This window comes from Pogona vitticeps, chromosome 1 (genome assembly GCF_051106095.1).
Source record: "Pogona vitticeps strain Pit_001003342236 chromosome 1, PviZW2.1, whole genome shotgun sequence".
In the NCBI taxonomy this organism is placed as follows: Eukaryota; Metazoa; Chordata; class Lepidosauria; order Squamata; family Agamidae; genus Pogona; species Pogona vitticeps.
In genome coordinates, this window is record NC_135783.1 from 87,391,447 (window position 1) to 87,404,716 (window position 13,270).

The window sequence follows — 13,270 nt, forward strand, 5'->3', positions numbered from 1 at the left end:
CATTCCCAAGATACAATTTTTGCATCAAATTCATACTTTAAAACATTATACAATCTCTAGTGGCAATTTGATCAAGTTTCTTCATTTCCACCATAAAACACAATTAGGAGAAATTTATTAAGAAAGAATGCATTCTAAGCACTGAAACACAATTTGCTCCTACATTATTAACTTTACCATCAGCAACTACTGATATTCATACAGTAACACTTCATTTCTGCAGCTGCTTATCATGAATGCAATTAGGTTTTCAGACTGGAAATGCAAGACACAATGTAATTGTAACTAAACAGCAGTGAGGTAACTAATTTTGTAAGAACAGTTATATCATCAGTTAACTTCAAGAGGTCCTGTCCTGCAGGACACACACTGGCAGGAGAATGCTTTCCCTTGGGTTAATTTTGTACATATGTGCACAAATAACCTGTGTAGTATCTATCCAGTGGAGATATTAGATTTACATTCATCAGGACTTGTTTTATTCAGTATTACTACCATTCACACTTACACAAGAAGACGTAAGACAGAGTGTGTAGGCCATTCTTAAATAAAAGGCACCTACTGAACAAGAACAGACAAATGTTACAATGTATTTTTGACACGTGTTAAAGCCAACATGGAAAGAATAAATAGCCACTGGCATTAACAGCCCAGATGTTTCAAACCATGCTTGGAGAATACTAATATACTACAGCTGTCTCTCTTTTCTTGCCAAGCTCCTACGCAGCTAGAACACAGGAAATCTGCTGCTGCTTCAACCATTTGAAATATTACCTAAATTAAAACATTGCTGTCAAAGTTGAATGGCTTTTACCTATAGATATTAAGCTCAAACAGCCAAATGAACCTTCAGTTTACAGAAGCAATATTCCATATGCTTGGTATGGACAAGTAACGACTATCATATTTATGAGCAGCTAAATGTTTTTGGAATGTGAATATTGGAGCAAATAGAAATTTGGTCTGATTCAGCAAAGTAACTCATCTAAATAAAAATTTAAAGGAACTAAATATTTATTAAAAGCATCCACACATGTTCAGTACACATAGCCCAATGGTTTAGGTGTTTGGCAGCTGAACCAGAGGTTGGGAGTTTGATTCCCCACTGTGCCTCTTTGATAGAGACTGGACTCAATGATACATAAGAGTTTCTTCCAGCTCTGCAGTTCTAAGATTATGACGAAGATGATGATCATCATCTTCTTCTCCTGTTTACTGCTCAGTAGGTTATGAAACTCTGGACCTTGGATTGTAAATAACAACCGTCCCTCTGATACACAAATAATGTTAGAATTTCCCTGCTCATGCAAAGGCCTAGAAGAAAAAATGTTGGTAATATCCATGACCATAATACCGTCAAAAGGCCCAATTTGTCTTCTGTGATTCCAAATTCTACATTTCTTGGTGTTTATCTTGTGTCTCATTTTCTCAATTAAGCAATTGAGAAGACTGGGAGCACATTTTACGTTCAACGATTTAAGCAATGCATAACATCTGACAAATTTTCTTTTTGTTGTTTAAGTCCCACACAAAATAGAAGTAAACAGCTTTACAGAATTTTAGGCTATTTATTCATTCTATCCCGCCCTTTTAGACAAAGTCTACTCCAGGCAGCTACATGGTAATTAGATAGTTAACAATGACAATCACTGATAAACAATATTTTGTTAAGAGTTCTGTCACTTCTGACAATATTCAAATTGGCCAAATTAAACATTTTGGGCAAAGGAATGGTTCCTTCAACTCTTTAATAGCTGCTAGATGAGCAAACAAATTTATATACAGTGCTGCCTCGCTTAGCGATGTTAATCCATTTCAGGAAAAACGTTGCTAAGCGATTTCATTGCTAAACGGAATTTAAAAGCCCATAGAAACGCATTAAAATCTGTTTAATGCGTTCCTATGGGCTTAAAAACTGACCTTAAGATCCTCCATAAGGGCGGCCATTTTCAGTGCCTCTAAAGCGAGGCAAAACAGTAGGCGGCCATTTTGTTTTTCCGGCCGCCATTTTGAAACCGCCGATCAGCTGTGCAAAAAGGGTCGCTTTGCCATGATCGCTTCCCCGCGATCATCGCAAAGTGATTTTTCCCCATAGGGGCCATCGCTAAGCGATCGCTCTGGTGATGGCCAAAACCCCATCACTAAGCGATTTCATCACTCAATGGAGCGATCACTAAGCGAGGCACCACTGTATATATATGTGTGTATCTTGGAGTATGTTCTCGGCTTACAATTCAGCAGTCTGTTGAATAGACCTATATATATATGGGATTTTTAAAGGTTTATTCAACAGACTGCTGAATTGTAAGCCAAGAACGTACTCCAAGACACTGACGGAAATCTAGTTGTAAGTCACAAGCAGAGTAGGTCAATGGAATCAATGGAACTTACAGAGGACTTGACTCACCAAATTCCCTCTCATGTAATGGGCCTACTCTAGTTGGTACTCACTAATGAATCTGAGCTTTTAAAAGCTAATATCACATTCAAATATTTCACCAGTAAAATGAGATTTAAGAGGAGGGGATTGGAACAGACAGTTCATTATTCATATCACAATTTCATACTTCATTTCCATTTCTGATCAGACTGCAAGATTTTCTAAAATAATACCAACTTGCATTCACTGCTAATATTACACTAGTGGAATACAAGGCACCCCATTTTTACTGATCTTGGCACCTCCTGCATTGTTCTGAACCTGTAGGACCAGCTTTTTGGGAAAAGGGAGCTCCATCTTGCATGAGCAGAAGTCCTTTTCAGCACTGTAAAGACAGCACTGGATCCTTCATTTCCTGAACAAAATAGGCAACCTGTGCCCAGATCACATACTCTGTGGTAGTCTTGGACACCTGTGTCAATCTAAAGGGTACAAGGATCAGTGTTGAGTGCAATCCTATACATGTCTACTAGGGGCTATTCTGAATTCACTAGGATTTAGTCCAAGGTAAATGTGTGCAGGACTGCATTCCAGTGTGTATTTAGTTTTGGCCATTGCTAGAATCACTTTGGAGGAAAGTCTGCCTTACAATTTTTAGATATATTTAATTCAGTCTACAAAGCACCAGCATATTTGGTAATGGGAGTGTATGTGTCATGTTTCTAACATGCAAAACAAAACGGAAAGAAAACTCATTGGATGGATGCTCCAACAGACCTTAACATGGCAGGAAGCAGCCAGAAAGCTTGGAGAATACTGGAAAAACTGAACAATGATCCAAACAAAAGGACAATGTAAGCAAATATAGCCACCAACCACATATTCCTGGCAGGGAAGACCAACCAACACGTAATAAAAAATAAAACATCAAAGAGATGTTCAGTGTGAATCCAATGGATTTTCTGCTACATTCATATAGGTAGAACTAAAAGGAAGCCATAAGAAGATGTAGGAATGACAGGACTCAGTGATATCTGAATTCAGCTAATTAAACATTTTGGGTCAAAACACAAAGGAATGCTTCCTTCAACTCTTTAATTGCCGATTGATGAGCAAACAAATTCCAAAAATATGGAAGAAGACTAAAGTAATAGCTGTATTGAAACCAGGCAAAGAACCATCAGACTAAAAGCTACAAGTCAATCTCCCTACTAGGCCACTTATAGAAAGTGTTTAAATAAATATTAAACTGTATAGACCCTAAAATGGAACTTCTACTAATGCCAGAACAGACAGAGTTTAGAACTGGCAAGAGCTATATGGCTCAAATCTTAAACTGAGCTTATAGAAGATGGGTTTGAAACATGTAAAATAACTGGAGCAGCATTTGTTGACCTTACAGTGGCATATCACGCTGTCCACCATCAGATGCTGATCAAAAACTCTATTTCCTTACTAAAAAGATCATGGGCGAACAGAAATTAATGCTGTTCTACTTCAGAACTGAAAATTCTTTGTTGAATTTCCGCAGTAAACACAATTGCTGGAGAAATCAAAGGAACAGTTTCCTGGCTACTTTTTAAAATGTATACAGGCGTTTAACCAACATTGCCATACTCCAGGAGTTTCGTCTATGCTGATGATCTTGCCTTGACAGTCCAGGGGAAAATCTTTGAGGCCACTGATTACCAGCCAGCCTCTGCATTAGAGGATCTTTCCCTATATTATAAAAAACAATGCACTGAAACCAAGCCTTTTAAAAACACAGGCCTGTGCCTTCCAGAGAGGAAGTTCTGAGTTAGGTGGGAAAGCAAGACTTTGTAACATCACTCTATCTGAAAGTATTTGGGTGTCACTCTGGATCAAAACCTGACCTACTTAAAAAAAGGTCTAAACACTAAATATAAAGTTGCTGTTAGAAATAACGTACAGTACTTAGGAAACTGGCTGGGTCAGATGGGGTGCACACTCAGAAAATGGAAGAACAGCTTTGTCCCTGTGCTACTCCACAGCAAAATATGCTTATACTGTATGATATAAATCAGCAAATGCCAAACAAGTGGATGTTGCTCTTAATGAATCATGCAGCCTGAAAGCTACCCACAATGGAAAAAGTATATTATTTCACTGGCATTGACCCACCAGAAGTACGTTGAGAGGTACTAGCAAATCATGAACGAAATTAAGGCAACACAGCACCCAACCCACCCACTTCATGGACACCAACCCCTTAGATGATGGCTAAAATTGAGGAAAAGTTTTCTGCACACATCTCAAGCTTTAAATATTAAACCAGAAGAGGCTAGGCTAAACCTATGGAGAGCAAAAACAACACATCTTGCCAAATAGATGAATGCCAAAGAGCATATCCCACCATGATAAAACTCTACCTCGACCATCTAAAAGTCACTTAATGGACTTCCAAACGAAGTAGGAAAAATCAAAGAATAATCAAGTAAAATGGGGCTATTTAGATACTGGACAACTTTTCTGTGACTGTGGAAAAATTTGATCAATACAGCACTTACATGCATGTAATTTGTGCCCCACCACATGTCCAAAGGAAGATTTAGCAAATGGCCAAGGTAACACTATCGAAGTAGCCTGCTTCTGGTCAAAAATAGTCTAATTCTCTTAACATTTTAACTTGTTTTTAATTTTACCTATATTTCATATACATCCATAATTTTAAATTGTGATGTGAAGAAACAAACATGCAAAACATTTCAGTCACTAGATAAGTGAATGTGCCTTGTGCTACTGACGTATGGCAATCTTGATGACTTTTCTGATTTTAAGCATAGTGCAGCAGGGACATGCAAAGATCAGGTGAGATTGATGCTTATTCCCTTCTACTCTGCATAAAGCAGCCAGTGCAGATAATTTTGCAATATAAAGGCCAGAATCCTTGTAAAAGCATAAACTGGGGCAGCAACTTGATACTTGCATTGGTTTGTCAAGTGTCACTCTTGCAACTTAGCACAAAATTAAGAATGTGAGCAGCAATTCATTAATTAGTAATTACCACCATGATTTACACACTTACACTTACATCAACATAACACAATTTTGACCCATCTGTTATAAAAAGATTGTGGAAGAAAAATAAGTAATTGTTTCTGAAATAACACAGCCAGCCAGGAATAGTTCTTTATTTTTGCTTTTACTACACAAAATATACCATTTGATTTTTTTTTTATTCAGCACAAGTCAAGTCTTCCACTCCTCAACATAAATCATTTCTACTGTCCTACTGAAGCTTATAATTAATTCTGTATAGCTCAAAACCACAGTAATTCCAAATGTAATTTCACTATACTCCAATATACATTTTAAATAGCCTTTTTTCTCACAAAGTCAAGTATACTTTCTTTAGAAACATCACAGAAACTGAGAAGTGAGATTATGGAGACAATACATAAAATTGGCAATATTTGACTGATGATGGCACACAGAACAAAATACAAGTTTACCTCTTTCTCCTTGAAACCTTCAGATATGACTACAAGTGCAGGTGCACATTCAAGTAATAATTAAGCGTTTTACACTCTGATCCAGCAATCTTGCTTCACCATGAAAGAATGCACACAAATATCTACCTTCTAAATAGATGACAGGTAATAACTTTTACAAACTCACCATCTAGTGATGGAAAGGGGAGCCTAGAATATCCCGCAATGAACAGTGCTGTCAGATCAAATGACACTAAATTACTAACCATCTGGAAGCCCGTGCAAAGAGTACAAAAGACAGGGCTTCAACCCCTTACACAGAATCCTTTTGACAACATGGGGGGGGTCACATCTACAAGGACAATATGTACACCGAAGCCTGTATCAAGCATGCAACACCCTTGATGGACTGAGATATCTCAGGTATGAGAGAATGATACAGGCACAACCATATTTTCAAACAACAGATCACCTGACATATTTTCAGACTTTTAACAAGAACAGTCAATTGTTAATCTGCCTTCATCCTTAAAATAAATCCCCAAAATGTATCATAAGGAAGAAAAAAAGAGAGTGGGAAACACTGATGCAAATACAGTTGATTTTCTCCCCCATCATCAAGAGGCGCTATGTTTTTATTAATTTATGACTTGTCTTAGCAAAGATTTTACCACATTAATGAAGCAGCATTATTCTTGTGATTACAACTATCCATTATTAAAGCAACACATTAAAATTATTAAAACATTAAAAAAATAAATTGAATGGCATTAGAAAAATTGCACTAGAAAATCTTAGCTGAGAGGCTGCATCTGAATGCTGTTCTGCTGTAGATATCAGATTTTTAAAAGTTATTGTTTATTGGTGGCTAAAGCTACTTTGTTTACTGATACAGAACAGTAAACCTCCTGTCTGGAAGTTGAGTCATAGCAACTAGACATCTTTCACTGCACATCCAAGTAGCTTCTTCAGTCTGAGGAGAATTGGTAGGAGATCCCTGATATGTCCTCCATGTTGGTTTTACTTCCCCCTTGTCTGAATAGGTTCGTTACGATCTCCTCCTACCAACTCTCCTCAGACTGAAGAAGCTACTTGGATGAGTAGTGACATGTTTCAACCTAATAAGAAAGAAGTCTAGTTGCCATGACTCAACTTCCAGATAACCTCACCTGAAAGACTGAGAATCTTCAGAAGTAAACCTCCTGCTTAATGAAATGAGTTTCAAGCTGATGACGTCAGCAGTTTCTTCATTAAAACCAACTTACTTCAATCCAAACATCTACTTGCAATGCTAACACAATTATCTTTATTTTGCAAATATCTGAATACATTGGAAAAAAGAGGTACACCCCAACAAAAACTTTGTGGAGCTTATGCATGCAGGTGTTTCACCATGAGGATCAAAACACACTGTATAAATGGTCTGTGATGGAACAACATTTCTCAGACTTTTCTTCATCAGTGTCAAAAGGCAATGCATATCCCAAAATGAGAACTTTGACCCATTTAAATAAGATCTTGATATTTTACTCAGTTTTCTACTGATAAATTACATTATAAAGATAAATAAATTAACTATTTGGGAGGAAACTAGAAGTGAGATTCCCTTCCTGTGTGCCTGCTGCAGTCAGAAGCATATGGATAAATCTCCTTTCAACTAGATTAACTTATTTCATTTGCAAAGCAACAGATAAAACGGAACAGGATACAAGCTGCATAAGGTCAGCTGGAGCCTGGCTTGTAACATTCAAGAGATTGTTTGGAAAAAAATGTTTAACAAGGCAGTTTTTTCCCAGTACACGGATAATCAGGAACCATTCAAATGGCAGTTAAGTGAATATCTTGATGTATTATTAAAGCTAATTTAAGAATAATATTGGAAAAGGCACATTCATATAAAACTAACTCTTCATATTATACACAGTTGTCTACATCTGTTTATTTAATTTAAATGCACTAAAGCAGTGGTTCTCAGCCTTTGGCCCTCCAGATGTTTAGATTTCAACTGTCAGAAGATTTAGGAGCATAGGTGATGGACAAGGATAATCGGGGGGGGGGGGTAAAAGATTAAGAACCAATGCACTGAAGAGTGGCCACAAAATTTGATTGATTTCACTAAAACTGAATCATATTGATTGATGCAAGTAATGAAAATTTTAAAATGGCATGCTTTGTATTAGCAAGAAGCATAGACAGGCATGTATATTATTGGCAAATACAGTTGCATCTGCATCTGTACACTATCACTAAGTTTATAACATGCACCCTTGCATTTTCTCATACTTTTCATTTATCTCAATATTCATATAAACAAATTCAAGGCTTGGGATAACACACAAAGTTATCTGAAATGTAATAAATGAGCACCATTATGTGCTTTTATCCAGCAAGGGTGATACTCTTACACAATTATGCGTCCATGAAGAAGACTGCCTTTGACGGATGTGACACCCCCCACACACACACACAATGAAGTGATGCATGAACAGGAAAACCTGCATCCAGGAATATCACATAATGTTCCTGGAGTGTGTATGCACACTCCTTATTTGACACCGTTGGCAGTGTCCATTCTGGCTCTGGAGGGATGCAGAGAGGGCATGTTTGGGGAAGGGAATCAGTCTTCTGCCAATTGGTGACAAGTCAGTGTTGAGACCTGAAAGTGCTCACTCTCTCTTGGCCCACTAATACGTAGATCCCTGCATAACACTTGGCTGTTGCCAACGTTCCCTCAAATCTTCAGCCCTGCAGGGTGGGGCTCTGCCCCTCACGTGTGTGACTCCCCTCCCCTCCCCTCCCCTGACTCTGCCTCCCACATGGGGTTCCGTTGTGACCAGAATCAAAGGGGCTGGAAATGATCACTGCAGGTGCGTAGAGGAGCCCTGCACGAAGGGGATGGGGTCACGTAGGCAGCTGCACACCTTAGAGGGAACCTTGGCTGTTGCACTTTATGCTACAAACTGTACGGAGTGTGTTTCTCCCTCAAATGTAAAGCAAGAGCAAAAAAAATACATGTAAAAACATGAGTGGAAATACCACATGGTACACATCAGTTATTTTTTAAGTCAAACAGAGACTTTGACACTGCTCCAATGTGTCCTGCACTATAAAACACCGGATTTTATGATAAAACCTGAATCCTTGAACATTGTTCTAAATATCAGGAAAAAATCTTCACAAGAGTAGTTGACATTATAACGAAGGATTAAAATCCCTGAGTAAACCAAAAGACACCAGTTTGGTTTGAGGAAACACAATTATTAAATAGGGCTAAGTAAAACAATACCATCATTTAAAAAGTTTAAGGCAGCAATCATGTTTGAAAGAGAATGTAATAAAGCAGAAACATATAAAACAAGATAAAAGGTTTGTAACAGCATGTACATGGAACTAGATTTAATCAGGCTTAGACCAGACTCCCTGAAATCAATTGGATTTAGGTTGGTCATGACTAACTTGTCCCACTGATACCAGTGGATGTACTCTAAAACATGGCGGTCTGAAGTAAACCCATAAGTATGGATACAACAAACAACTCCCTTTGAAAGAAAGATTTCTTCCGTCAGGTAGTGACTTTGGATCAACCATAGATTTTCCACTGACTGAAAGGGGAGTAGGCAGTGATCTTTCGGTTATGCCCTCCTATGCCCTACATACAGTTTCTTTATGTCCCTTGAAAATCTGTTCTGGAGGGTTGAGGGACCCTCCAGAATAGATGAGGTGGTGAAGCTCAAAAATGCAGAGATAATAGGAGTTGCACCTTTCCTCTTTCAATCGGAGTGTGATTTCTCAATAAAAGTCCACTTTGAGATGAATCTACTGGTGCAGCAAAAACTCTACATCCACAGCATGTTAGAATTTTAACAGAATGACTTTACTCTGAAATTGAATCTTAAATTTTATGTAGTCTTTTTAGTAAGATGAATTTTGGAATCCACCACAAGCAGACTATTTTTAGTCAATAAAAATATACTAAAGTTGACTACTGTTAGGTAGTCAAGTAGCAAGCTGTCTGAGACTAGCACGTTAGGGGCTGATGCTTTGAGGTTCAACAATTCTCATTATGTTGCATTGACATTTGCTTCATATCGATTAATAAACTTCACTAATATGGTAAGATTTTAAAAACATAACATACTTTGTTTGGTGACTAAAGGACATGGGGCAAATGCTCCACTACTGCTGTTAGCAGTATCATCTTAGTTTTTCAAACAAAATCTTTAGTACTTTAGTGTCAAGGACTGCATTCATACAAAGAGATGGATCTTAAGTTCTCAAAAGCAGAGCCCTAGCTAAAATGAAGAAGGTAATTTTTGTTTGTTTCTCATACCCTGACAATCTGCTCCAGGTGACTGGGTGATCTCCCAGATCATAGATTAGGCAGTCCCAGAGACTGTGATAGGTGAAGGAGTTCTGCTGGATTAAAGACCCTTCCACACACCGAAGGCTTCCTTCTAAATTTGGAAGGCTACGTTAGGGATCCAGCTCACATTCTGATTGTTTCTTAACATGATTTTTCTCCAATTTTATTTTACGTTAATATTAGTTTCTTTAAAATCTCCTTAGTTCATTCTTTTCCTTAATGTTATGTTTCCCACATGGTAATTCCAGCTGAAGTTTCTCAAGTCAAAAAAGCCAAAGAATTATGTATCAATAAAATCAAATAACTTTCTGTGGAGCATAACATTCCAGAAGTGACATGAGAACTGAAATGTTAATAATGCAGCCTTTATGTCTCCATGAGTCAACTCAGATATCCAGCAGTGTTCTTCACATGTCAAGGATAACCCCCCCAGGCCTTGGAAACAGACACAACACAAATAAGATCATACTTGAGTTGGATGAACATACATACAAATACATTTGCAGTATGTATTCACCCAGTACTCACCACCCTTTCAACTTCTTGGGGCAAGAACAATGGCTATCAGGCAAACCAGGACTCTCACAAATACTATAGAGGTGAGAGAGCTGCACTGCTCTTGAGGTCTAGAAATTCTCCTCATTGTGTAAATTACTGGTATGCTTCTAGTTGGGGCTATGTTTCAGTGGCCTTTTATTAAGGAGGCAGCCCTGAACCATTCCTCGATCTTTCTGTTTTTTAAAAAAACAAACCCTGACAATATTTAGATATGTAGTGATACATGGAAAGAATATATTTCTAGGTTGCTACACAACTAATTGCTATTTTTCTCCCAACTGCACAGTTCTGAAGAGTCCAAAATACACTCAAAGCACTACATAAGGTGTTTGCCCTGATTTTGGCCACATCTGTAGCAGCTACATTGTATCCAAATATGATTAACTTACAGGTTTATAATAATTAGCATATGCATGACAATGCTTTTATGTCAAATTCCACAGATAGTCATACATGGCAGGTTTTTTACCTCTTTCCCTATCTTACTTCAATGTAGTTGAAAGTTAAATGAAGTAGAAAGCTATTAGGTTCATTAAATGGTATTCACAATTCAAAAGCTTTGAAATAATAGGTGCTGCCACAGACCCAAGGCAATCATTTCAATTACATTGAAATCAACTGAAAGTCATGCTTTTCTAATAATCTTTCATCCTATTCCCTTTACAGTACTGGATTAACAGTAACTACTAATACACATTATTCAGTATTTAGGGGCAACAATGTACATATCAAATACAGTACTACTGTGTTTTCCCAAAAATAAGACAGGGTTTTATATTAATTTTTGCTCAAAAAAGCGTATTAGGGCTTATTTTCAGGGGATGTTTTATTTTTTTTTTAATGTACAACAATCTACGGTTTATTCAAATACAGTCATGCCATCTTCTTCTGGTTGCTACACAATGGTGGAGGATGGGGTTTCACTTAACTAGGGCTTAACTAGGGTAGGGCTTATATTACGAGCATCCTGGAAAATCATACTAGGGCTTATTTTCAGGTTAGGTCTTATTTTCGGGGAAACGGGGCACTGAATACAGCACCTGACAATATGCCAGTCATAAAGCCAGCCACTGAAACAACATGCCATCTTCACTCAAACCTGCATCTACACATTTCCCCAAAAGGCCTAGAATTAAGTCAGTAACTAAAAACATTTTGCAGAGTAAAATGTTCCATTTATGGGTACATCAGCAGATGTAGAGGTACAGTGCAAATACAGGCTGCCAAGAAAAATGAATTTGACCTATACCTTAGGATGGATTAAGGAGGTTTAGAAAAACAAAACATTTTTAAAAGTTGAGAACCCTCCATTTTGTTTGAGGCACCGGAGCAGAGAAGTATTCTGGCCTGTCTCTAGTAGTGTACTGTGCAGAAGGAATGTAGTAGATTCCCCTTTAATTCTCTGCCAGGGCTGTGAGTGGTTTCAGGACAGTAAACCAGCACAATACTGCTGCACTGCATGAATTCTGCATAAGCTTCGCAGGACCTGCTCCCTTCTGATATTTATCCATTCACTCGTACCAGGGCATTTCTGTCCGTGGCCTTTTCCTCTTCTTTTTACAAAGGCAATAGATAGGGAACACAAATAAACCTGCCAAAAATAAAGGAAAATACAATGCATTAACATTGGTCTCTTGGCTGAATATATCTATTTCTCCATCAAGGCTAAATCCAGCGTCACACTAGTGTTTGTGCACCTCCTTCTCTCTCTGCAGCCTCCACACTCTCCAAAAGCTAGCTCCAGAGGGATTTCTAGCCCTGTGAATACCTTGGGGGGGGGGAAAGCAGAGTAGGGACTACTCCTCTCTCATTTTGCTAACAGAAACAGTTTTGCTCCAAGAATTACCCCACTGGATCCTAGACCTAGGCACAGTAACACACATTATTCTGTGCACACTAACACGGCAACTAACAACTTACATAAAACACAATCCAACACTCCCTTGCCAGACCTAAGATCTCAATTCTAAGAGACAGGTAGCACCAATGACTGGCTAAAAGCAGCTTTTAATCTTATATGTGCATTTCAGAATTTTGCTGAAATGTACTATCTATTGGAATTATGAGTTCTGCATCACTATCTTTTTAGTTCTTATATCTACTGATATTTAAGATACCTGAATTACAAAGTTTGCTCCTGCTGCTAGGAGCACCCTGAGTGGCTTTTTGCTCATGAAACAAGATTACCTTTTATGACCCCACCCCAGCATATATGCTAAAAAAATGCGGGGTCAGAGAAGAAAGAATTGGCAAAAATAATCTCTGACTCTTGCTGACAAGAGCTTTTGAAGAATCTCAGCTTTTTCTATTAATGGAAACCTGACTAGGAACCAAACCAATATATTTGTTGTTCTGTTTATCTGTTACATGAACATTATGTACCAGAGAATTTTGAAATCTCTCACTTAGCTTTCTACCTTCTTGAGAAATATTTTTTCCATGGCCTCCCATTTGATCCCATTAAATTACATACTCACTTATCTCGAGAAACCTCAAACCCTTTCTTTCTCTTTTCTA

The 13,270-nt window shown here is 37.9% G+C and overlaps 1 protein-coding gene across 1 annotated transcript in view; it reads right to left on the reverse strand.

Annotated features, from left to right (window-relative positions):
• Window positions 1-5,516: 5,516 nt before the first annotated feature.
• The window catches only part of RNF217 (ring finger protein 217), a 53,114-nt gene continuing 45,360 nt past the window's right edge, over window positions 5,517-13,270 (reverse strand). Inside the window, exon 6 of the mRNA XM_020794098.3 lies at window positions 5,517-12,344. Coding sequence (XP_020649757.3) covers window positions 12,265-12,344 — 80 coding nt within the window. The 3' untranslated portion in view covers window positions 5,517-12,264. The remainder of the gene's footprint in view (window positions 12,345-13,270) is intronic.